This window comes from Anarhichas minor, unplaced genomic scaffold (assembly GCF_050575085.1).
Source record: "Anarhichas minor isolate MPS153535 unplaced genomic scaffold, ASM5057508v1 ptg000136l, whole genome shotgun sequence".
In the NCBI taxonomy this organism is placed as follows: domain Eukaryota; kingdom Metazoa; phylum Chordata; class Actinopteri; order Perciformes; family Anarhichadidae; genus Anarhichas; species Anarhichas minor.
Genome location: NW_027466582.1, coordinates 18,501,221 through 18,525,292, shown reverse-complemented (window position 1 = coordinate 18,525,292; position 24,072 = coordinate 18,501,221). Strand labels below are relative to the sequence as shown.

Here is a 24,072-nt window from a genome sequence, read left to right as displayed (position 1 = left end):
CTCCAAACTTTGATTGATTAATATCAAGTGTTTGGGTGTCTTAAAATGGGTTTATGCAAAATGTGACTGTGTATATCAGATTTTGAATAACATATGCTTCCTGTACCAGTAAATATTCTTTTCAGTAACTAGCTGGTATAGGGGCTTTGACACTTTCTGTTTTAAGGATGGCAACATCAGCCGATCGACTGCTTTGGACCAGACTGAATTCTTAACTATTGGATGGATTGCTTTGAAATTTTCAGGTCCCCAGAGGATGAACCAGACTGACTTCAGTGATCCCCTGATTGTCCTCTGGCTCCACCGTGAGGTTGACAGAGTTGTTTTTTCGTGAAATGTCTCAACAATTATTGGATGAATTGTCATCACATTTGGACCATGAACATATGTATCAAATGATTTGGTACATATGTTCATGGTTCCCAGATGTGATGAATCTGGCTTGAATCTGCCTTTTTGTGGTCCCTTGCCTTTTCCTCAAGCGCCACTGTGAGGTTTAAATATTTAGGTTTGATTGTCTCAGCTACTGGATCAATTATCGTGGAATTGGTACAAACATTCACATTCCCCTCAGGCTTAATTTAATCACTTTGGCAATCCACCGACTTCATCATTGTGTCAAGTCTTTAATGTGTCACTCATACCAAGAAAACTAATAGCAATCCCATCAGGAACAGCTGTACTTTGTTTTTAAGACTAATTAACACGTTAGCACGCTAACATGCTAAACAAAGACGGTGAATATGGAAAACATGTCAGCAAACATGTCACGTTGGTGTCGCGTTGAAGATGATCTTCTTGCGTTGCTATGACGATCAGTTAAGAATCTCGCGTATACGTTGAGAGTAGGCGGGATTATTTCCAATGAGAGAATATCTCAATTTGTACTGTCCTAAAATTAGACTTCATCTAAACTGTAGGCAACACTACCACCCATCTAAACCGACACTTGTCCGCTAACCACTAGTCTTAAAATTATTACACCTATTGTACAATGACATATTAATGTCTTATCAACACTGCTGCTGTGAACAATCATTATCTGTTTATCATTTCAATCTCAGTCTGTCTCACCAGTCAGCGCATGCCAGAAGGCCTGAGGAAAGCTTACATGGTGTCAGTAATGTATGAAATATTCTGTCTGGTTTAGGAATGAGATTGGGACTAGGATTGGGTTACTGCCCCTCTCTCTCTGTGTCTGAGTGTGTCGGTGCTCAGACCCTAAAATCCCTGCTGACTGGATGTCTGGTGGAGAGGGTTGCAGACAGCCGGCACTAATCCGGTCTCTCGAACACACACGGAAACACACACACACACACACACACACACACACACACACACACACACACACACACGTTGGAATCACACATGCAAATTGTGTATGATCTCCATGCAGGCATTTTATCATGTGATGTTGGGGGTTGATACATGCTGTATAAACTGTGGTGTCAGCAGTTTTATTCGTTTTGAGCTATTGGATCACAACTTTTAATGATGCATGAAAGGTTTTCATCACTCATCTGTGTTTTTTTTTAAATATAATCATATCATATAGTTATTTCACTGCGTCATATTAGTAGCAGCATTACACTGCACATATTCCTTAGTATATACCACTATTATGATATTTCTATTGGCACTTCTACTGCTGAATGTCTGAGTGATCGTGTGGTAGTTTGTGGTATATTTGATCCATGTTGGTACTATGTCTATATTGGATATCATATACTGCATATTTGCATTGTAGCATCTCCATAAAACATATAGAAATTGTGTGGGGGAAATAAATATGCTGAACCCTTCTGTGTATTTTCAATGCAATGCATTTCATGTTGAAATATCTAATTTTGCACACTTGTTTTTCTTTATTAAGGACAGAATCCAAACCGTCAACCCAATTTCTAAAGCTCAGATTTGTATGTGCTTAAGGGAGACAGACAGACAGAGAGACAGACCGAGAGTGAGGATGCTGTCTGCTGCTGCTGCTCTGGTAACCCCTCACCTACATCATCCTTTTGTGCACGGCGCGCGCTCGTGGTCGATGTCTCTGCGCTCTACACAGCTGCCACTGCGCAGGCATTGGGTCGCCAAACAGACGCACGTAGGGCGCGTATCCGACCAACCAACCCCCTTTTTCCTCCAACCCCCACACACCCACCCCCCCTGACAGACTGGAGAGCCGGCAAGCGGCGGGACAGCCAGCCAAGCAGCAACGACCGGCTTCTGAAGCTCAGTGACGGGACGGACAGGACCGAGGTCTCCACCGAACGAGTAAGAAAAAAAAATACATTGTGGTTAATGTTCTAAGCGGATATGTTTTGGTGCGTTGCAGCGAAGCAGCGTAGAAAATATTGTTTTCCTTCAGCGGCTGAGCTGGGGGAGGGAAGGGGGGAGGAGCGAAGGGGGTGTTTCTCCTGCTCTCAATCTGCGTTGCCGGGTGGAGATCAGTGTTGTAGTTGACGGATGATTAAACTCTGACTTATATTCAAGTGAGTATCATAAAGCGCATCATAACCACCGCTATAGAAAAAAAAACAAGGCTGTATTTGTTTGGGAAAGTGCGAATTGCGTCATTTAAAGCTCTGTCACCGCGTGCGACTCACAGCACATTTGCAATAACCCATGTTATAACGTCATTATTTTTAATGTTGTAGTATTAAAATGCGTGTAAACTCTTATTATGCGTCCATAAATTGATCGCATCCGCCTCCACTAAATCAGTAGGAGGGGGTGACGTTATTGTTTTTGTGTTCATTTTAGCAGCACACACTACATTTGCATCCCTTCTGTCGACCTCCTTCTCCTGTTGCATGATGGGTGGCGAGTGTAATTTCACCGTGCTGTGTTTTTTTTTTTTTTTTTTTTGGCGTTCAAAAGTGCGGTTATTTGCAGCAGCGTTGCCCGTCCGGCTCACAATCCCCCCGGCAAAACTCGTGTCCGCACACGTTGTCAGAAAGGAGGTGTGTGCCTGAAACGCAGAGCTCAGCCAATGAGCGGCGGCTCCCCCGCCCAGACTGTGGCGCTTGTTTACTACCGAAGCCCGACGCTGATTGGTGCAAATGTGAAGGGGGAAATCGGGCTTTGTGCTGCGTTCGGGTGCACAGAGAGCGTTACTCGTTGAAAACAGTCAGACGACGGTCTAATGAGAGGTAAACAACGTGCAGTTTATTAACATGAACGACTGTGTACACTATTCACTTTGTGACACGGCTACCTTTATACAATATTACACAGTATCAGGACTATTTCAGAGTTATTTGACAGTTTATCGTCGTGTTTGGTGTTTTTTAATGTATTTGAATCATTATATTCATATTAATAACAAATACTGTACAACAAACAGATAATCATGGTCATTTTCATAATCACCAAAATAAACATTATATATTATTATTTGTATTATTATCTGTTAGTAGCAAGTCTGCAAAGTTTTTTGTTTTATATTTAATTCACAAGAATATAAAACTGAAAAAGCCAAAACTATTTGGCATCTTTGCCAGGGATTGAATAATTACTTATTCTTTTCTTCCAATTTATTTGCTGTAACATGAGCTCAAATGTGTCTCCAGTCATTGAGTTTGACAGCTTTAAAGTGACATAATACTCCAAGCATAGTACATTTTTTTAGTAAAAGTTTTGAGCCATTTGACCATTTCATCAGCATTATTCCCACGTGCCCTGAATGCAGCACTACCCCCATTTTACCTCTATGAGCGTCAGGTCACAGTGAACGTCAGATCACGTCTCCGGAACTCCTTATCAGTCGCATACTTTATCAGAATAGACAACACAACTGCAGCACCAGCTCAACGCTCACAAGTCTGTGTTCACTTCAAATGTTTGCAATCATTTTTAAAATCCCCTGCGGTGTTTTTGCTCTGCGCTGTCAGGCAGAGAGATCAAGACTCACCGCTCACCTTCTCGATCAACATGTTCATTCATCAGAGACGGCCTAACGGTTATCATTTGGTGCCGTGGTTCTTCCTGTTTGGAAATAACCTTTAACCTTCAAGGCTTAATGCTTTTAAGAGGGAAGTTGTTCAAATATAAAGTGGATTTAAACGGGCACTTTTACACATGAATGTCAGTGGTGTGGGCTTCGAAAGAAGTGGACATCTGGGAGGCGGAGAGGTTCGAATGAAAGATGCTATGGAGTTGCATTGTGGGAAATGTAGGATCCAGTGATTTTGAAGCTAGGGGAGCCCATCAGGATATCTCGACCTCTGCTGGGCATACTTATTTTAAAAATCTGCCTTGAGTTAGTAACACTAACTAATTGCATTGCTGTTGAAACATTGGTCGGTGCAGTCAGATATTTTGGACTGGTTCTAATCTCATGTTGTACCTGGTGTCTCGTCTGCAGGGAGGTGTGACATCCAGCTGAGTTCCCCTCAGTTGTGTGCGGCAGCACCGTGGCAGCTATGGGACCTGAGGACAGAGCCGGAGCAGGGCCGGGCGGGACGGTAGTCAGCCCGGAGGGAACGCAGGCCCGCGCCTCGGCAACGACGCGCGGCGGCGGGCCCGACACGCAGCGGACCCTGGTGAGTGGACGGAGAGAGGGACTCCCAATTCACGTCACTTCCAACCCCTCTATCTATTCATTCGTTTACGGTTTTGGATAAACACATGTAAATATAGCAGTCGCCAGGAGGCAATATGTTGGTTATGACTCATATTTTGATGATGGGAGGAGGAACATCTCAGTAAGCCACAGAAAAAGGAAAGAGCATCCTCAAATGGATGATGATTTCCTCCTCCTGCATTATGCGTAATGCGCCGCCTGGTCAGAATCTGGCACCCACATCCTTTTCCCACTGTCATACGGGCAGATTGTGCTGTCTGCAGGCAGGACGCCACAGATGGACAGGAAATATTCCCTAAACTGCTTTATTCATGGTCAACAGAGAGACTCATGTAAACCCAATAAGGCTGAAAGAGAGTCTGGGTTACTCACTGTCTGTTTCCATTCATTTACTGCCTGGGTGTGTAGTGTTGGAACAAAAGCTGCTGCCGTATTTTTTTAACAAGGAGCTCTTTATTTTCATTACTTCTAACCAAAGGTGGACACACAGTGGTGTGCGCAGGTGGAGAAAGCGTTCGCGGAGAGCCGGCATCGCAAGAACACGACATCAGTCCAGCTGCCGCAGAGGGAGGCCGAGCGAGGCTGGAGCAACCGGGCTGCTTCCTCGCAAGCCGCGGCACCCACAATGCACCTCAGCAACGGGCCGGCGAGCCGAGAGGCCCCGTACTGGTGAGGGATGCAGGTGACGGTGTGTGATGGGCTGCACCTCGTCACACGCCAGGAGTCTGAAGGAGACTTTTCTTTGTTTGCTGCGTCCAGTTTCCGCAGCCCAGAGTCGGTGGAGATGGACGAGATCATGGCGGCCATGGTTCTGACCAGTCTGTCCTGCAGCCCCGTGGTCCAGGGCCCTCCACAGACAGATCCCGGACCAGGTCTGTCTCACCTCATACCAACACACAGCCTCGCCAGTGTCCAGCTGTTTACGCTTTCTAATAAAGCATCTGTCACTGATGACTTCATTAATGGTAAACATCATCATCATTAGATCATTTATAAGCCATAGCCAAGAAAAATATTGGGTTGCCAGGTTGGTTAACCTCCTCTATTTGATAATAATGCACTAATACATGTTAATAAGTTATTAATAAAGGGATTTCATTATCAAGTCTGTAGTTGTGTGAACCAAATAAGCATTAATAATGTCTTATGATTGATCTCTCACAAAGACATCAGTACAGCTTATAAAGCCTTTATAAAGGGTCCTTATTGTTAGTTAGTATTACCTCGTTTTCAGCCTTGTTAAAGCTGTAGTCAGTACATGTGCTCTGTTAGTAAAGCAAGATTTCAAAAGAAGTGGTAAGTAACAAAAGCAGTATGTAACAAAAAGAAAAAAATAGATAACAAAAGAATATTTGTGCAGCTGCTGCATGCAGTAAAACCAACAGTGGACTGAAGCAAATATAAGCTTATATGCAAAATGTCCCTTATTATCAGACCCAGAAAACATTCTTTGAGCAAAATTCATGTTGTTTAGATGTTGATCTCTCTGCTGTTTTAAAACGAGACTTTGTAACTCTAGCTGCATAATGTTACTTGTTGCATTAGTAATATAATGTTGAACGCTAAATTGTTGTATACAGAGTCGTAAGTCATTGCTTTTAATGCACCAGTACATTTTGCTTCCATAACATCCAAAATACCCTCTCCTAAATTAGATTGTTATTGTTGTTCATTATTACTTGGAATAAAAAGAAGAATTGTCTTAATATAAGTTATCAACTGGGGAAGTTTAATGGTGATACCTATTAGTTCATCTCTACCCTATTCACCAGTAGTCTCTCCTCTTCAGTAGAGAAGAGTTTTAAAGCCAGTGAACGATGGCATCTGTCTAAAGTTTGCTAACATTAGCCACCATAAGTTGCTGGTCATAACAGACCAAGAAACCATGAAAGCCCCTGAGTGGATTGAATCGAGCAAGTTGTGTTTTATCGCTTATGAATATTGAAATATGAAAACTTAGTCTCACTAAGAGGAATTGCTTGTGAAAATCCCTGCTGTGCTTCCGATAGATAGAAGCTGAATGAAGAAACATGCAAGACGGATGTAGTAGCTACTACTGGGTCTACTTTCCCTTTAAAACTTTGATTAAAGTAAAAAAAAAAGTAAAAAAATAGATTTCTTGCAATTAAAGATTTTTTGGCAAGGTGAAAAACAAAATAGCAGTAAACATGGAACAGAGCATTTAAAGAGACGATGGGACAACACACTGCTGTCTCCTGTCCCTAATGCAGAGTTTCTATTTCACACAATATCTGATTCCTAAACCATAGAGCATGTGTTCACAGTCACCTGTTTAGCTGAGGATCAGGCAGGACAACGATGGTGGCGTGTTTAGATGTATTCACATCTTTATAGTGTTGAGAGGTCACTCGGTAAAAAAGGAGTTTCTGAGAACGGACTTCCTGCTTTTCCAGCTGGCTCGTCTTCCTCAGCTGACATGGAGTGTGGCGGCGGCGAGCTCTCCGACAGCGGCAGCAGCGGCTACTGGAGCTGGGACCACGGCAACGTGAGTCCCGCCCCCTCGCCGTCCGTCACGGAGATGGACAGCAGCCCCGACGAAGGCCTGCAAATGGAGCTGGAGCAGGGAGAGGAGCTCAATGCCAAGAAGCCAAAGGTGCGCAGCTGCATACGTTGGTCACAGCTGAAGGTTCAGCGCCGTGTGGTGGAGACCTCAGGCGCCCTTAGAACCAGCAAAGGCAGCATGTGACGGAAGACTTTGAGTCTTTCTGTGCATTTCTCTTGATTTCCCGTCCGTGTACTTCACCTGTGTTCTCTCTCTCTCTCAGAGCTCTTTCAGAGGTGTGTACAGGTGTCTGTGGCCCAGCTGTGGCAAGGTGCTCACGTCTTCAGTTGGAATGAAAAGACACATCCGTGTGCTGCATCTGGGGTGAGTTGGATTTACGCGTATACAGTCAGTTGCATCCCCAATTAGAGATGGATGCTGGGAATGCTTCCATACTGGTGCTGCTGCAGTGCCTGACTTCAGGTTCAGACACCAAAATGATACTTTTTTGATAATTTAGGGACTGTAAGAAAATGAGGGGGCTGAACCTTATGTCTCACTGACAAAAAAGAAAAGAATTCTAGTCGCTACAGCTGCGGCGGGCCGTCTCCGAAGGTGGCTCCCGCTCTCGTCCCAGCGGCAGAGAGAGGCGGAGGGGCCGCGGGTGTAATACTTGTCTCATTAGGGGTCTAACAGTAAATTCATCAAATTCAGTTCCCCCATCCCATATCGCTATTTTCCAAGTTTTGTTGCAGCTGTCACGTTTGCCGACGTTGCGTCGGGGTTTTCGTCATACGGGCCCCATCCCCCGAATATCTTCAAATAATGAAAAAAAATGGACACAAAATTGTGTGTCCTGTTTATTCCAGCCGCTTTCTATCTTTTAGCTAAAAATTACTAAAATAACTACTGAACTACTACAATGTTTTGGCTCCACCTCAACACCATGAACCATGCCATGGCACATAGGGAAGAGGATTTTTCAATGCAACAATTCTTTAATGAATGAAAGTAGATTTACTCATCGATTTAAAAATGAGTCAACAAGATTACAAACTAAGTACTTGACAGTTTTACAAACACATTTCAGTCTGTACCAAAAAAGAGGTTTGAGTTCCATCACTATTACCAAAATGTAATGTTTTAATCACGTTTAAACTGCAATATTGTTGTCTTTAGTTGAAAGAATACAATATAATAATAATAGTAATTCAGGTGTATCTATTGCTATAGAGGTAGGAATATGACATCCTAGGGTTCCAGCCACTCCTCCATTGTAGTCTGAGGTTTAGTGTAAACCAGACAGTTCAGCCATTTAGAACATTTCTGAGCTGCAAAACAACATTAAAAAAACAAGAGGGAATCAAATTTTCAGGTTGTGGGAGTGCTCTGACTTAGTTACAGGAAGTGTTGAAACATTTTGAGATTTTTTTTCTATCTGGGCCACAGCGACTGCTGCATTCAGTAAAGGTCCAAGTTAACAACTCTCACTTTTGATCTGGTCCGTCCCTCCGCCTGCCTCACACAGCAGTGGGTCAGATCAGTCCCAGAGAGAGGAGGACTTCTACTACACCAAGATCTCCTGTGAGACTGTGGACGCCAGCTCTACTCCAGCTCCAGCTCTAGCTCCAAGTCCGGCTCCAGCTCCAGGTCCGGCTCCAGCTCCAGTTCCAGGTCCGGCTCCTTCCCAGCAAGCTCTGGGCCAGTCCTCGTCCTCCCATCTCAGCTGGGCCTCCTGCAGTTCCCCTCCTCCCTCTGGGCTCCAGATCTCTCCAGCTCACAGACCCAGGTCCAACTCCAGCTCCGGGGCCGGCCCGAGCAGGCCCAGTCCGCTCAGCCAGTCGGCCCCCAGCAGCTTCTGGCAGATCCACTCAGAGCATCTCTATCAGGTGGGTGCAGCCGCGTTGCTCTGTGGTCTCCGAGGAGTTTTGGCCTGCTGACTGTGATGGCTGTAATGTACTGGCAGGAACAGTGGGTGCACAAGGGAAATTAATAAGTTCTTCTGAGCCAATAAGTCCTCTTGACTGATCGGGATCATTTGGAAATTACACTATTTCTACAAAAAATGTGAATACTAAGAGTGTTTTTGACATTTCAATAACGAGAGGGGTAACAAGTTATCGTAGCTTAGCATAAAGACTAGAAAAGAGTGAAAAGCTTGCCAGGCTCTGTCTAGAGGTGACAAAAGCCATCTACCAGCTCTAAACCCTAAAATAGTCCCCGATTAATAACCCACTTCACACCACAACATGTGATTCTTTTTCACCTCCGTTTTTGTGCAAATATAACATATGAATCCGTAGCTGGATGCAGTTTCAGGAAATTGTTACAACAGTTATATTTTCCTTTCTTTGAAATGGATCATTATGTGGATTATCTTCAAAAAATATGATATTAAGATATAGTCACATCTAGCTAATAACAGATGACATAGGTTCACAGCTGGTAAATAATGTTTTAAATATTACTTTTCCTTTTCATATGACTGAGCAGATGATTGATCAGTGCAGTGTCGGAGCTTAACCAGCCGAAAATAATGTAATTAGTCCCGATTTGAATGGGGATTTTTCAAGGCTTTGTTAATGTTAAAAGCTGTTTGCAGGCTGAAATTTATTCCAATGAGACACTCAACCCATCTAATATGAGAGATTTATTTTCGGTCTATTTGAGTTTTGGCACAAAGTACCCGTTTTAGCATTGGCATTTAAGATCCCTAACTTTAATAAATAATTGTTTACTTCCCAGAGTTCTTCTCTGCAAGCGAGCAATGTTTTGTGGGCGGCGATAGCTCTGAGAGCGACTAAAAGGAGACAGCCCAGCTCTTGTTAGCATGAATTATTCAATGTCAGACATGGATGCAGCGTGCGAATACAGGGATTTGTATTCTGTCGCCCAAATTCAGTCGTCTTTTCCATGAAATCAGGCTGCAAATGAAAATGGAGTGTATGGATTTTCTCCTGTTAAATATAAATATCTCAAAGGACATTCTCTCAATTTTACAGGAGTCTCTGTGCCGCGTTTTTTTATGTTGCCTGGTTGTCGTGTTGTTTCATAGGGCCTTCCCCACCCCCCACCCCCCCCCCCCCCCTTCTCCCCATGCAGATACCCACTCTAACGAGCCAATGAGCTACTACTTTGTTTATGCATCACAAAGCAGCACATTTCGCTGGTGACCCGCATTTACCCTGTACCGCCGAGTCTGTAAATGGATGCTTTGTGACAGTGAGAGAGTAAGCTGTCTCCCCCAAGGAGACTAGACTCTCTCCAGCCTTTAAGAGGCAGAAAAACACGACATGGAATCTCCCAGTGTGGTTGTGTACGGCCGGTTAGGACCATATGTAGACGTGTGCCCACTTTGGACTGACTCGACCTGCAAACTTTTTGAAAAATGTGCATGTTTTTATGTGGTACAGATGTAAAACTCTGTCCATTCTTTGGACCACATTTCTTCAGGGATGCAGGAATCTGGAGGGGAGGTCCTGCCGAGGGTGGGTTGAATTTTGGGTCAGTGCTGCTAATGGAGCAGCACTTGTGTTTGCGTGGGTGTCATGGCAGCTGGAGGATTGTGGTTTGTCAAATGGTTCTGGGTAGAACCTCAGCCCATCAGGAAGAAGCTTTCGGCACCTTTATTTCTAAGAGGAATCATGTTTTGCCTCCTCTCTTCTACTCCATCCAGGCCTGTAGCCCCGTCCAGGTATCTGGGACCCCCAGAAGCCCCGGCTGCCAGGGTTGGACCCCCTCCACCTCCGTCACTGGCCACAGTAACACTCCGGTGGGTCTTCTGTCCTGTTATGTCTTCATATGTGTCTGTTTGTTTACCTGCCCGACAGCCTGACTTGACTAATCTAGAGAACATAGCCACGAATGCTTGTGTAGCAACCATGCCGGCCACAGGGAAATGAAATGACCACATTTGATGCCTCTTTCACGACTTATTCTCCATTCTGCTTTTGTACTTTCTCTGTGGTTGTGTGTCTCTTTAGGTGGTCAAACCTCGCTGTCGGTCTGTCAGTGTCGGGGAACAGTGGCTCCAACAGAACAGGCTGCAGCCAATAAGTGTGTCTCCCTCCCGCACTCACTGCTCCTTCAGGTGAGGCTTTGTTCCTGCTCGAGGTCTTGACTTTTAACTCTTTTATTTTTTTACCTGCTTTTAGAATTCAAACACCACAAAGACTCTACAGCCACGCGTGTGTCTCTGTGCCGTACGTTGTTAGGCAGAGCACTGATTTGAGCTACATGCTAACATTCTGATGTGTAGCAGGTAATGTTTCTGTCACACTGCGTTATCTTTTCAGCCCCAAGAGTGTTCTGCCTGGTCCCGCCCTACGGTGCTGTGATTGGCTTGTACTGGCTAGTAATACTGTGCTGTGATTGATAGATTATCTGGCGATAGCAACGTGCTGTTACAAGAGTCTTTGATGTGGAGGAAGTTGTATGATCTCCCTTATTTAGCGGCAGGCTTGTTAGCTAGCTAAACTTACTAACTCCCCCATGCTTTCATGCTACACTGGTTACAGGAAATGATCCGAACTAAGTTGTCACTCATCTGGTGATAGCAAAGTGCTTTCCTACGCTGTGACGAGAGTGTGTGGATGAAGCATTAATTTGTTTCATATTTAATCATTTAGCGGCTGGCTAGTTAGCTAGCTCGGCTTGCTAATCCCACTTTCATGCCACACTGGTGAGAGAAATTGAGCACAAGTGGGAGAGGTTTGCCCAGCCATGAATCTCCTTAGGTTTAGACAACAAAGCTACTTGGTTCGGTTTAGGAAAAGATCATGGGTCAGGTTATAAATACATAAATATAAAAAGAGGAGAAGTTACTCTTGAAAGCAAACTCGTTGAACTTCCAGAAAACAAGAGCAACATAAATGTATTTGTTGTCCAATTCAAGTCTATGTATCAAAATGATTATTTTCATTCTTGATTTATCTTTTTTTCAACCAGTCAATCAATCAATCAATCAGTTGGTCTATAAAATCAAAGACAATAATGGAAGATGTCCTTCACAGTTTCCGAAATACCAAGATGACGTCATGAAATGTGTTGATTTGTCTGACTAACACTCAAAAATTTGAAGATAGGGAAGAACTAGGGAATATTTAACATATTTTTAAAAATCCTTGAAAAATCCTCAAACTAAATTATAACAATTATCAATGTGTTCTTTTTTCTGAGGATTGGCTAATTGATTTATCACCAGATTCCTTCAGCTATAGTAACGAGACCTGATCAGTTGAGTGGTGAGGCGATGCTGTTGTTAATGTCCAGTTTTCATATATTATTTTACAGTTCAGATGTAGGAGACCGCTATCAAGAAGGTTCCATATATTTTGAACAAGGAGTGTAAATAATCTATATTGATCTGGGTCCTCACATCCTTCTGCTGCTTTCTGTTATGATTCCAGCATCTGTCCACTATCTGTCACCTCCTGGTTGTCATTTTATCGCCCACTGTCTGGAGAAATCACATTTCCATGACATGGCCAGGAAAGATCAAATTGATTCAATCTTCTCTCCATTATTATTAATTTGTTATTTCCCCTGAGTCTCATGTTTTTATAGAGATTGCTCACATCAAGCGTGCGTCTCAGTGCCCTCTCCTTTCCTTTGCCCTCTCTCATCCCTTCTCATCCACATGATTTGTGTCTCTGCATCTGCAGGAAGGGTCGTGGGGAGGCCAAAAAGTGCCGCAAGGTGTACGGAGTGGAGCGCAAGGATCAGTGGTGCACCGCCTGTCGCTGGAAAAAGGCCTGCCAGCGCTTCCTCGACTAAAGACTGCTGCGTGACGGGGAGAGAGAGAGAGAGAGAGAGAGAGAGAGAGCGAGCGAGCATGAGAAACAAAGACGTGGATGGATGGATGAGTGGTAAAAAAAAAAAGACTTTTATCAAAAAGAGGATATCAATCAGGGCCTGAGAGCCATCAAGAAAGACAACACTTGTGGTTTGTTTTCTTTCAGGCTACATCCACACTAATACGTTTTCATTTTGCAACGCATAACTTCTGCTAGGTTTTACGCCTGGTTACCTTTACGTCCACGCTACTCCGACGCTATCAAATTGCTAAAATGGAGCATTTTGAAAGCGCAGACACGTTCGCTTCCTGATTGGCTCTTATCAGTCACAATGTGTCCGTCCCTGATTGGTCAGTTCCCTATCACATGTACAGTGCAAATCTCTCTCTGTCGGTTTATTTCTGTCTGTGGATTGCTGCCGTAAGTAAACCTGGCCGGTGGTGCGCGGCGAGCTCGATCACGTGAATGTGACAAATAGTTCACTGATAAAAGCACTATTTACATGTCACGGGATTATACAAAGGACAATTCTTTTAAATGCTTTAGAATCAGGGGGTCTTAGAAATCTTCATTTGAGTCAATATTTTGCAGCCAAATCAAATAGTTTACAGGATATTCAACTTACGTTTCTTTATGATGCTTTTAATACTTGTCTTCTTTCTTTACAGGGTTTGTACGAAGGCAGTAAAGTAGTCCCTGAACATGAGATATGAGTTTACAGATAATTACAATCCCTCCTCTGCATCGTGCAGGTTGATTTACGGCTGTATGCCGGTTACACCTTCAGTCTATTGGCGAATCTCTGCGTTACACTCGTGGACTTTTTGATTCTTCACAGTTTGTACACCCTCTGGCGTTTCGGAAAATAATGCACTGCATAGAGTATAAACGGCTCCGTACATACTCCGTATAACCATATAAACAAAGCTTTAGTAACCATGTTGAGTTCTGTCCATTGACACCCCCCCCCGATTTAGCCGTTTTCATTTCACCATTTCACAGCACAAACACTTCTGCTTAGCTGTAATCATGTGATCATTTTTTACTTTTATGCAGCGAGAGGGGTAGGCTACCGGATCCGCGCAAATAGGTATCGACACACGGGCGGTGGAAAAACGGAGAGGTCCCGGATCCTGGTGCGACGAGATCCGGCACAAATTAAACTGTGCACGTGACCCGTTTCCAGAAGAAAAGGAACGGCGTGTGCTTGGCAACAACTCACCCTATCTATGTTTTCCACCACCTTGACCGCCTTGTGTATATAGTCATTGGCGTCACCTAGTAGTGAGGTTGCAGATTGCAACCGACTGAAACTTCTCTCCCGTGTGCCAAATGTCTGTAACTACGGTGCGATCCAAAGCAATGTGAAACAGTATCTTTGGTTTGTCCATTCTGAGCTACAGAATAGAGATAAACGGCTCATTTGAAGGAAAAAAACCCACATTGATTCTTATTTTTCAGTTGATACTTATTACATACTTCCTAACATTGGATCCTCCTAAACGCTCCTTTTAACAGGTCCAAGCTAAGAAATCTCTGGTCTCACTTTTCGCCATCGCTGTTCTTCAAACCGCAGAGTAGACAGTCTGCTTCCTGTTTACACCGGTACGCATACGACGAGCATGCGTGAAAGTTCCTGAAATATGTGTTTTCGTGCATGTTAGTATGGACGGAGATCACTTCTAGAAATGGTGCTAAAACGCTCGTGGGCATGGAGGTATTAGTGTGGATGTAGTCTCAATCTTTTTGTTTCCTTTCCTAAATAAATGCAAGTGGACTTTTCTGTATCTTTGTAACTTGATCCTAAAAAGTGATGTCTGCGATGGTGCTAACTGTTGACTGACTTTGACCATGTGATGTGCTAAGCCTACAATACTCTCCTACTTTATCCAAAGGTTCATATTACTGCCCCTGTAGCTCCACTGTATTAGACTGCTACTTGGCTGTTTTCTTTATTCCAATCCTCTCTTCCAGTGGTTACACAGTGGTTATGATGTACATTATATTGTGTGCTTTGAGTTACGTACTGAGTTAAGTATTTTATACCTTCTTTTTTTTATCGTCTTGTTCCGCCCGTGTATTGGGCAGATTCTTTGTTTTTATTAATTCATGTTTTTTGGCACTTTGTTGGAATATAAACTCACAAGAATAAGCTACATTTGGTTCGACTCAACCAAGTTCCTATTTCCTTCCTGCCCGTGTGTTGGCATACGACCAGTGTTAATGGTTTTTAAGCTATGGAGTCATGGCAGTGGGACTAGCATTAGGCAAATGAGTTTGTAAAAGCAATAAAAAAAATGAATTAAAAAAAGAGGAAATATATTGTCAAACACAAATTAAAAATCACTGAGAATTTGAAAAGTGTTTGGTAGTTGTTGTTTTTTCCTTCTGCATGACAGTCCACAAAAGAAATAGCAAACTGTTTTATTGTAGTTTTCTCTATACACATTTTGTATGAAGACTCAGAACAATGGTATAATGTTAGAAATGTAGTCTGAAATGTACACTGTATTCACAAGTTCCATTTTTTTTTGTGTTGGGTTGACAGAGAATCGCACACATGCATGTGCACAGTCACACTGCAATCAGCCACGCACTCATACGTTATTACACCTCGTAATTGAAACACGAATATACACTTAAACGCTATTAAGATGCAAAAGAATGGATGTGACCTGCAAGTGGAGGGAAACGTGTTGATGGGCAGGACAAATTAACATGTTTTCACCCAAGCATAAATGTGTTATTCTGTATAATAATGACCACAGCTGACATGCACTTTTTACTTCACTACACCCCCCCTCCCCCTCCCCTTCCTCCTCCCTGCTCTTAAATGGGACATTAGGAGGGTGGTTTCTAGGGCGGGTGTCCCTTAGACCTCCTCTCTCATCCAACAGTGCGATACACACCCAGCGGCCCTGCTAGTTTCCAGCTTCATGCACTTCTGGACTACAGTGACATGACCAAGTGTCCCCGGGTGGAGGGAGGTTACGCCTCCGCCTCACTTCTAACTTTTGCTCCCTCATTTCTAGAGCTGCAGGGTAAGTTAGGGGCTGTACGAAAATGATTAGATGAAATAGAATTGGAATATTTGGGATCTGCGTGCGGGGAGGATATGCAATTTATGAAACAACTATGGAACTTCGAAGGTGCAAATTCATGGCTGTAAGATTATTGATATAATCATATGTTATGGGTTAAATCTAGGTATACTGAATTGTCCTACAACTGACCTGTCGCTAAGCCCCGCCCCCTGCTGCTACTCCGTCAAGCTGTCAGAGTTACTGAAGACATAGTCTAGTTTTTTGAAAAGCAAAGAAATTGATTTCCTAGAGAAGCAGACCGAAAGGTCTACACTGTGTTTGAAGGATATATCCAGCATGTCAAACTGATTCCACAGTGAAAACAGGTTAAAAAAAATAAAGATAGAAGCTGAAGCTACAGATCACAGAGTTAAAGTGAACCACCACATCACCTGGAGATCCAGACAGAACAACACTGTTCCTATAAGTCTTTATTCACTGTTACAATCACTAAAACGCTAAAGCAGCCTGTGTATACATTCAGTATAGCTTCTGTACGTTAACGTTAGCTCCACAGGGTTTTATGTAGAAACGTATCTCCTTCCAACCGCCCCGGATAACGAGTATCACTATTATGCAACGTTTAACCAGGAGGAGCTCCAAATCCACTTAACCAGCATTTAACAACATGAAAAACATTTGAAACCACGCTACGTTATGATTAGCCAGTTGGCGTTTGCGGGCGGGACTTAGCGAAGAGTCAATTCTCCACACTTTACCTTAGTTTTGTTCTTAATAGTGAAATTAACTCTACTAATTCAATTGCTTTGGAGGCTTTGCTTTTATAAAAGGGGAACTATAAGGTTCAGCCCCCATCCTCACTCAAATCATTTGTGTACAGTCCCTTAGATGTTTGGCTAATAGACAGACACTACTAATAATGTCAGAATGAGCGATAATACGTTTCTCTGTCTTTCAGGAACTTTCTTTCAGTTCGAGTGGGAAGGACATATCAGCCATAAATCAAGTGTATCTGTATGTTTGACATCTTATGTTAGTTATCATTTCACTGTAATTGCAGAAAAATCCAAAGAAGTACATGAAATCTTACTGAGGACATGGCAGTCAGTATCCAAAGAAACACTAGAGGGCAGTATGGTTCCACTGAGAGGAGCCCTCGTGAGCCTGCTAACCTGCTGCTTCCTGGAAGAGCAACTCATCACTTGCCAGCTTTACATTGATATCCCCCCCCCCCCCCCCCCCCCCCCATCAAATGGTGCAGAATTAGAATACAATAGAAAGGAAAAATTAATTTATTTTGTCAAATCTCAGAATGAAGCAATGGGAACAATGCTTCTTTTTAGGATAGATCCAGAGTTTTAGTGAGTTTGAGGAATTTTTTTAATTTAAAATTAAAAAATTTAAAATTTCCCATCCATTGTGTTTAATTAATGAAGTTCCTTCAGCAGAAAATTTGATTCCTTTATCAGCAATTAACAGTTTGTGCTTCAGCAGTGTCCAACCATCTGACTGAACAATCTGAAATAATAATAATAATTGTTTGTGATTTGTTTCGTCCCAAAATACCATTTAAAAAGGGGAAACCTATGTAGTAACAAGTAGGTCCATCACATGAGAGATGGACATTAGTAACAGCTCACATAACACGGAGTGCAAAACAAAGCATCCATCCACACATGCATGAAAGTGCATTCAGCGTGATTTTAAATGTCCCGCCCTCAGGTCTCACCTCTGGTGAAAAGCTCGCGGTGAACCATTTTTCCAATCTCATTTGGCCCTTTTTCTTTATTATGCCGACACACAAAAATATATATTCGATTGCACTTCTCTAATTCTTTTATTTCACAGAATGGCATGAACATGTGCTTGATACGAAGGACATCACGGTCAAAAAACATTCCTCGTTACTTAGAGACACAGAGAGAGGTGCGGCAAGATGGCGGAGTCTGTTCCTCTGGTGACGATGGCGACGTTGCTCTTCAAAGTGTGAGTGAGCTGATGAAAATGTGATTGGTTGAGGTAACTGGGGTGCGAGGTCAAACGGAAACACATTACAGTTGGTTTTGCCTCCAAACCCGAGTTACGGGGGCGTTGTTGAGCCTGCCGCTGCGGCTGTTCCTCATGCCCAGGTACTGCCTGAGCAGCTGGTTCACCCGTTTCTGACTGTTCCACTTGCGGGCGGATTTCCGGACGCCTATGAACCCGCCGTAGCGCTTTTGTAGGGGCCTCATGGGCGAGCCAATCAGCTTCCTGTACCCGTGGCGCCCCCTCTGAAAGCCGCCGAAGCGTTTGGACAAGGTGACGGCCTCCGAGCCCTCATCCTCGCTCAACCCTTCCTGCTGGCCGTCACTCCCCACGTTCCTCTGCTCCCTTGGCTTTCTCTCGCCGTCTGCCAGACTCAGATCCGGGCCCAGCAGGCCCTCCCCCCCCTCGGAGGATTCCAGCAGCGATGAGTCATACTGGACACTGCGCTGCTCAAAGGGCGCCTCGTCCCGCTCCCCCTCCGCGAAGCGCTCTGCGGCTGCGGACTGCAGCAGCTCACTGTCAGAGTTCAGGTCGAGAGAGGTCAGCTCCAGCTCTTCTCCGATTCTCTTGAACAGAGCGCCCCCCTCAGACAGTGTGGGATGGCGGGACAGCTTCATGGCACGTTGACACACCTTCCATGTAAGTGAGGAGGAGACGTGACCCTCACACTCCAACAAACACACCTGCAGAGGGAGAAGAGAGAGGGACGGGTCAAGGCAGAGCATTCAAGGATCCACTTGAATTTATCAATCCAGAGAACGATCAAAAATTCAGATTGTTGAAATTGTTTCTAGCCGTGTCATTGGTGGAGATTTTGAAGAGGAACCAGTTCTAAAGCCTGAGAAGCAATTGAAGACCTAAAGAAACACAAGGTGGCCATAGTGGCCATGGCAAGTACTCCATGTCAGTGAGGCTTAAACTGTCACTAGCCAGGAATACATCATTTTTATTCCTTAGAAGCATAAATCCATTACAGGATCCCCAACAGACTCATGATACAAGTGATTGGACACAGACAGACTTGATCTTTTGATGCTTTATACATCACCAAGATACTGCATAACAGACCATGGCAGCATCGTAGCCTATTGAGAGTGATCAGTTCATTATCAAATAGATTTTATTATAGTTGTCAACATTATTATTATCTTGGTTGAATGTAGATAATTAAAGCTGAATTAATCTGTTTTTTTATGTCCACTTGGGGGCTAAACTCAACAGAAAGCTGAATATAACGTTTGACATAGTACACTCTTATAAAGTTAAGTATTTGCAAGTTTTCCAGCCTTGTCACACATACAGCAGACATGTAGCAGCATTAACATCCATTTGGAGTTTCGGCTACCTGATGGTGTGTAACGTAATGGTTTAGCTCTGTTTTGGTCTTCACCATTTTTTGAGAAACTGTCTCTTTAGCTGCTAAATGCTCCACCAATGCCTCCCTTCCACTGCATGGTTCGGCTCCACTTGTACCATGGTGCTTTTCTCTAGTTCATTTCTCACTGCAGATAGTAACCTCTCAGTGTAGGTGGGATTCTACGATAGCTGACGGTCGTAGCAATGCCAATGTCAAACTGCAGTGACATCATCTTCAACACAAAACTCTGTGCTGGATCTTTTCATCGTCAACCAGATCGAGGAACCCCCGTACATAGTGTACGTACTGTAGACCATGGACAACTGAGTATTGTAACGCGAAGTTTTGTGGGCGGCCATTTTCGTAAAAATCTGGGTTGAGTAAATAAATAATTACCTTTGCTATTGCTGGTAGCTTGGGTGTTTGGAATGGGACAATTCTCTTTGATCTCCACCTTCTAGTATCGGCTCAGCTCAATTGGAACCCCGACCGAGGTCTTACCAAAATAAAGTACCAGGTTCCAGGTACTATCCACAACTTTTTCTAATGGAAACCCAAAAGGACACGGTTCCAAGTGAGTCAGGTTCTGCCGTACTATGCAGCACGGGTGAAACCAAACAATTAGCTGAAAGTTGCTAAAATGCTGCTTGGAGCTGAGGTAGTTTGCAGAGTTCAGTATTATTTCTCTGTGGGTTTGTCATTATTATTGCCATTTATGAACATATTGTCCAAGGTCAGCATATCATTTATGGCATGCAGTTCCTTTTTTTGAAGTGAACTTTCTTTCTTTTGAAAAGTGTTACTACTTTGCCGCAGGCTACAACCAGACCCAGGCTGAGAGAGTAGTCTCCTGACCTGGATGGCCTATGTGTCATGGGAGTTACTGGGCGTTGTTCCCGCTGTGTTCGGCGTATATATGAAAAGTCGCGTACGTCCATCATTTTGTAAATGTGACATCCAGTTCTGCAAAAATGATTGACAGAACATAATTGGAAGAAATTGCAAATCAGTTTGAAGGACAGCAGGTAAATTATGTCCAATCTTTTTCAGTTTGGCTCTTCAATTTCTGGTAATGATGTATTTGGTCTTAAAAATGAAGCCAGCGTAAGTTCATGCAGGACACGGAAGTCATATGCCCCCAGCTGTAACCAGCTGACAGCCAGCCAATTAAAGCTTCCAATCGGCCATACACCAATCACAGCCACTCTCACTTCAAGGAGGTTTATTTAAATACGACTCCCTCCTCACTGATTCATTCTACACCTACGCTGTTACAGACCACACTGCGGGCAAAGCTTTGCCTCCTCCACCCCAGCCTCCACCCTTTTCTAGTTCAGAGTTCATCTTTCATGGCAAATGGTTGAAATGTATTTTAAAAACGTACTTCGGCTCATTCCTGTAAACCCTTGGGGGTTGTTGCTCGGTGCTCCCTCGTCTTGGCTTGGTAGCTGCTGGCTAATCCGGGGAGCATTCAAAGAGCGGAGCCATCATCGCCAAGTTTAACTGTATTTCCATTTGTTGCAATAAATGGTTAAAATCTATGACGAGAGTGTACCTGACTGAATGACATATGGTATTTTCTATGTAGAATGAGCTTGTCAGAGCTGAGTCACTGACTCTCTGCAGTTCTAATGACCTTCCTGTCTTATTATGTGATTGTGATTATCATCACACCTGTCAGCCGGCGTCATGCCTGAACACTCACAGTCCTCATACCAGTGAGGAGGTAAGGACGTATGAAGAACATTTAAAGTTTGTTTAATCAGTGATCTGGTTTTTATTTTTGTGATTGTCTTTGGTGAAAACACTTTTTCACCTGCTGACTCACTTAAAATATGACTGAATTGATCATTCATGCCCTTAAACATAGAAAACCACAATGCACTACTTTCTCTTCAGACAGGGTAAACAGGCTGCAGCTTATGCACACACATCTCTCCTTACTCCATTTCCTTGAACTCCCGTGCCCTCCGAGTTAAATTTCAGTTTGAGGTAAGAAGCAAATCCCATTTACTCGTCAAATCTTCCACAAATGAGATAAATTGCATTGTTATCGGAAAACCTGCTCACATCAAAGGACTGGGAGAAGAGGGAGTTCCGCTGTGAATCTATCAGCGGAAATTAATTATCCATCGTAAATGAAATGAGCACACCAGGGGATTCTCCACGTCAGATCAATGGAGCAATCTAAAGGAGTTTATGAGTGAGACGGGATGTGTGTGTGTACGCACGCAGTGATGTATTTATATACTTGTGAGGGCCAGAGGATGAATAGGCTGTGAGAATCCTCCGTAGTGAGGAACCTTCAAAGGCTTTATTTTGTCAGGAGAGTTAGGTTCAGGGCTGGTACTTAAATATAATGTCAAGGTTAGACTCCTTACATCAAGTCTGGAGGGGGACCTTTGTCACACGTTCTGCCATCCGTCAAATAAAGTCAAAAGGCCTCTACAGAAAGTAGGAAAATTCATATACAAAGACAACATGCAGAAGCTGCTCAGAATTATGTAAATAATAGCTGTAGCAGAGATGATTAGCACAAATGTAAACAAAAGTTGGCATTTACCCTTAAGATTAGCATTGCGCTATGAGTGTAGTCATTGGAAGGGATGATGCTATGAAATGCTCCGCGTGTGTGTGTGTATGTCTGGGTGCATGTGTGGACGCGTTCACGAGTGTGTAGGTGTGTGCACTAATAAATCAATGAGTCCTGACATTATAACACACACCGGCGGCTTCACACACACACTCTTGCGGTCTGGAGAGGGAAACAATGGAATTGCTCAGTGGATTCCATCTGTGGCTCAATGGGAAAGCGGCAAACACAATGAGGAACTGATAAAATGTGTCAGTCACCAATGTAAGCCTGGGCTGATGATACTGAGCAGCAGTCAATTATAGAGTTCTATTACAACTCCCCAAAAGGTCCCAGCTGTCTTTCTCTGCATCATTATCAGCTAAATTAGCCATTCTACAGCTATTCATGGTCGTCCACGGACATTTACCCGCTGCGTCTCGCACTGTTTGGAAATGAGATTGTGGGCTGCACTGGGGTTTCGGTTCGAGTTCGGAGAGCAATCGCACTCTCTCAGTGCCGAGGCTGGCATCTTCATGTTAATCACGAAGCATTACACAAGTGCCGTAGATACTTGCACATGCAAATAATCCCCTCTTCCACTATGAGACAGAAATAACACCAATTCTGTCTGGTTGAAATGTAAATGCCAACTGTTGGGCAGCTCAGTATTTTTTTCATTTTAGCTCAACCCCCTTTCCCTGAAAATCAAGCTTAAGGACCCTTTGGATCCAGTTCCTCTAGTGTCACGATGAGTTTAAAAAAAATGTTTTAGTACAATGTCTCCCCAAATGTAGGCTTGACCAACGGTGTTGTCGCTGAAGCCGAGCGCCCACCCTATGGTTCCTACTCATGTAAACACTGTTAGCTCTGTTAGCACATTTGTCGGAGTTTGAACTCTTAGCACTGTTAGCTGCTTGCTAGCCGTTACCGTGGTAAGAGCCGTGTGGAGGCAGATATGCTCCAAATCCCGTACATTGCACCTTTAAACATTGCACTTGATAAACACATTATTGTATGTATTGTCATTGTGAGCATGTTAGCATGCCGATGTTAGCATTTAGCTCAAAGCACCAGTGTGAACAGCCTCACAGAGCTGCTAGCATGGCTGGGCAATCAAACCAACTTTAACGAAGGCTGCTCTATCATTCATTTAAATGTTAGTTCACTCAAATTTTCCAACTGAGTATGGAACATTTTATTTATTTATATTCTAGTGGAAAGATATTCCCTTTATTATGTATAATTTTACTATATAATTTTATTTATATTTTCTTCTTTTATTCAATTTTACTGGTCCTTTCTAGTTTGGAAGTTTAAAACCTGAAAATATTTTTTTAAAGATTTGTTGAGAGGCTTTTTCGCTTTAATTGACAGAAAATGTTTACTTGTTACAATTTTTAGGCCTTCGACTAACATGACACATGCACAAGAAATCCACTATAATCACATCATTCTACCCTCATATTAACTCCCTAATACACAGGCCAACAAAGTGCACAACAAATTAAGTAGAAGCTCTTATCGTGGCTTAAAATAACTCAGAGAATCACAAACACAAACACACCTCCATCAGGGTGACACTGTACCCACATTGGCACACACACTACAAGGCGGATGCTCTTATCAACAGTGACTCACGACGACAAACAATGACACACACACACACACACAAATACTCACCATGGTGTTGAAGACTTGCTGCTGCTGCTGCAGGAGCACACCGCAGGCCACACATTCCCCCTGGCAGTCGCTGCATCCAGGGGTGAAGAGACTTGCCAGCAGCACCACCAGGCACCACAGAGGAATCTTCATCGCTCAGCACAGCCAGACGAGCAGGGAGTCGAGCAGGTACAAGGGAAGAGTCTAAAACAAAGGGTCACCAGCTGGAGAATCTGGAAGATAAAGCCTTTGGGATGTGGGTCCAGCCTACAGGGAGAAAGCAGATGGAGTGACAGGAGCATTGCATCAGTTCCAGTTTATAGGAATCATCAGCTGGATTTGGGCAGTCAGTCAAAGCGTTGGTGGTGGGAGCCAACATCAGGGGATGGACAATGTGTGTGGATTGGAGAGAGAGTACAACCTGAGACAATAAATGAGAAAAATGGGTATTTTCCAGTGGGCAGGAAGCAAGCCACTACAGGCTGCAGCGTTGTATCAGTGCAGGAAATCAGACAGCAGAAATGAGCAGATC

At 43.6% G+C, this 24,072-nt stretch overlaps 2 protein-coding genes across 6 annotated transcripts; one reads left to right on the top strand and one right to left on the bottom strand.

Moving 5' to 3' along the window:
* The first annotated feature begins 2,126 nt into the window (after positions 1-2,126).
* Positions 2,127-15,244, top strand: znf395b (zinc finger protein 395b). 5 transcript variants are annotated; one of them, XM_076084177.1, is made up of 10 exons: positions 2,127-2,271; positions 4,364-4,541; positions 5,061-5,251; positions 5,342-5,454; positions 6,997-7,196; positions 7,369-7,469; positions 8,614-8,974; positions 10,762-10,857; positions 11,069-11,175; positions 12,749-15,244. In XM_076084177.1, the coding sequence occupies exons 2-10, from the start codon at positions 4,422-4,424 to the stop codon at positions 12,858-12,860; spliced, it is 1,401 nt and encodes a 466-aa protein (XP_075940292.1). In that variant the 5' UTR covers positions 2,127-2,271; positions 4,364-4,421; the 3' UTR covers positions 12,861-15,244. The 5 variants fall into 5 exon arrangements, with proteins under 5 accessions (XP_075940292.1, XP_075940291.1, XP_075940287.1 ...); XM_076084176.1 differs by having other exon boundaries at positions 5,342-5,547; positions 8,617-8,974; XM_076084172.1 differs by having other exon boundaries at positions 5,342-5,547.
* Positions 15,245-17,975: 2,731 nt separating this feature from the next.
* On the bottom strand, positions 17,976-23,693 carry pnocb (prepronociceptin b). Its single transcript, XM_076083580.1, has 2 exons — positions 23,562-23,693; positions 17,976-18,632 (listed from the first exon to the last, which is right to left on the bottom strand). The coding sequence occupies exons 1-2, from the start codon at positions 23,691-23,693 to the stop codon at positions 17,976-17,978; spliced, it is 789 nt and encodes a 262-aa protein (XP_075939695.1).
* Between the last annotated feature and the right edge of the window lie 379 nt (positions 23,694-24,072).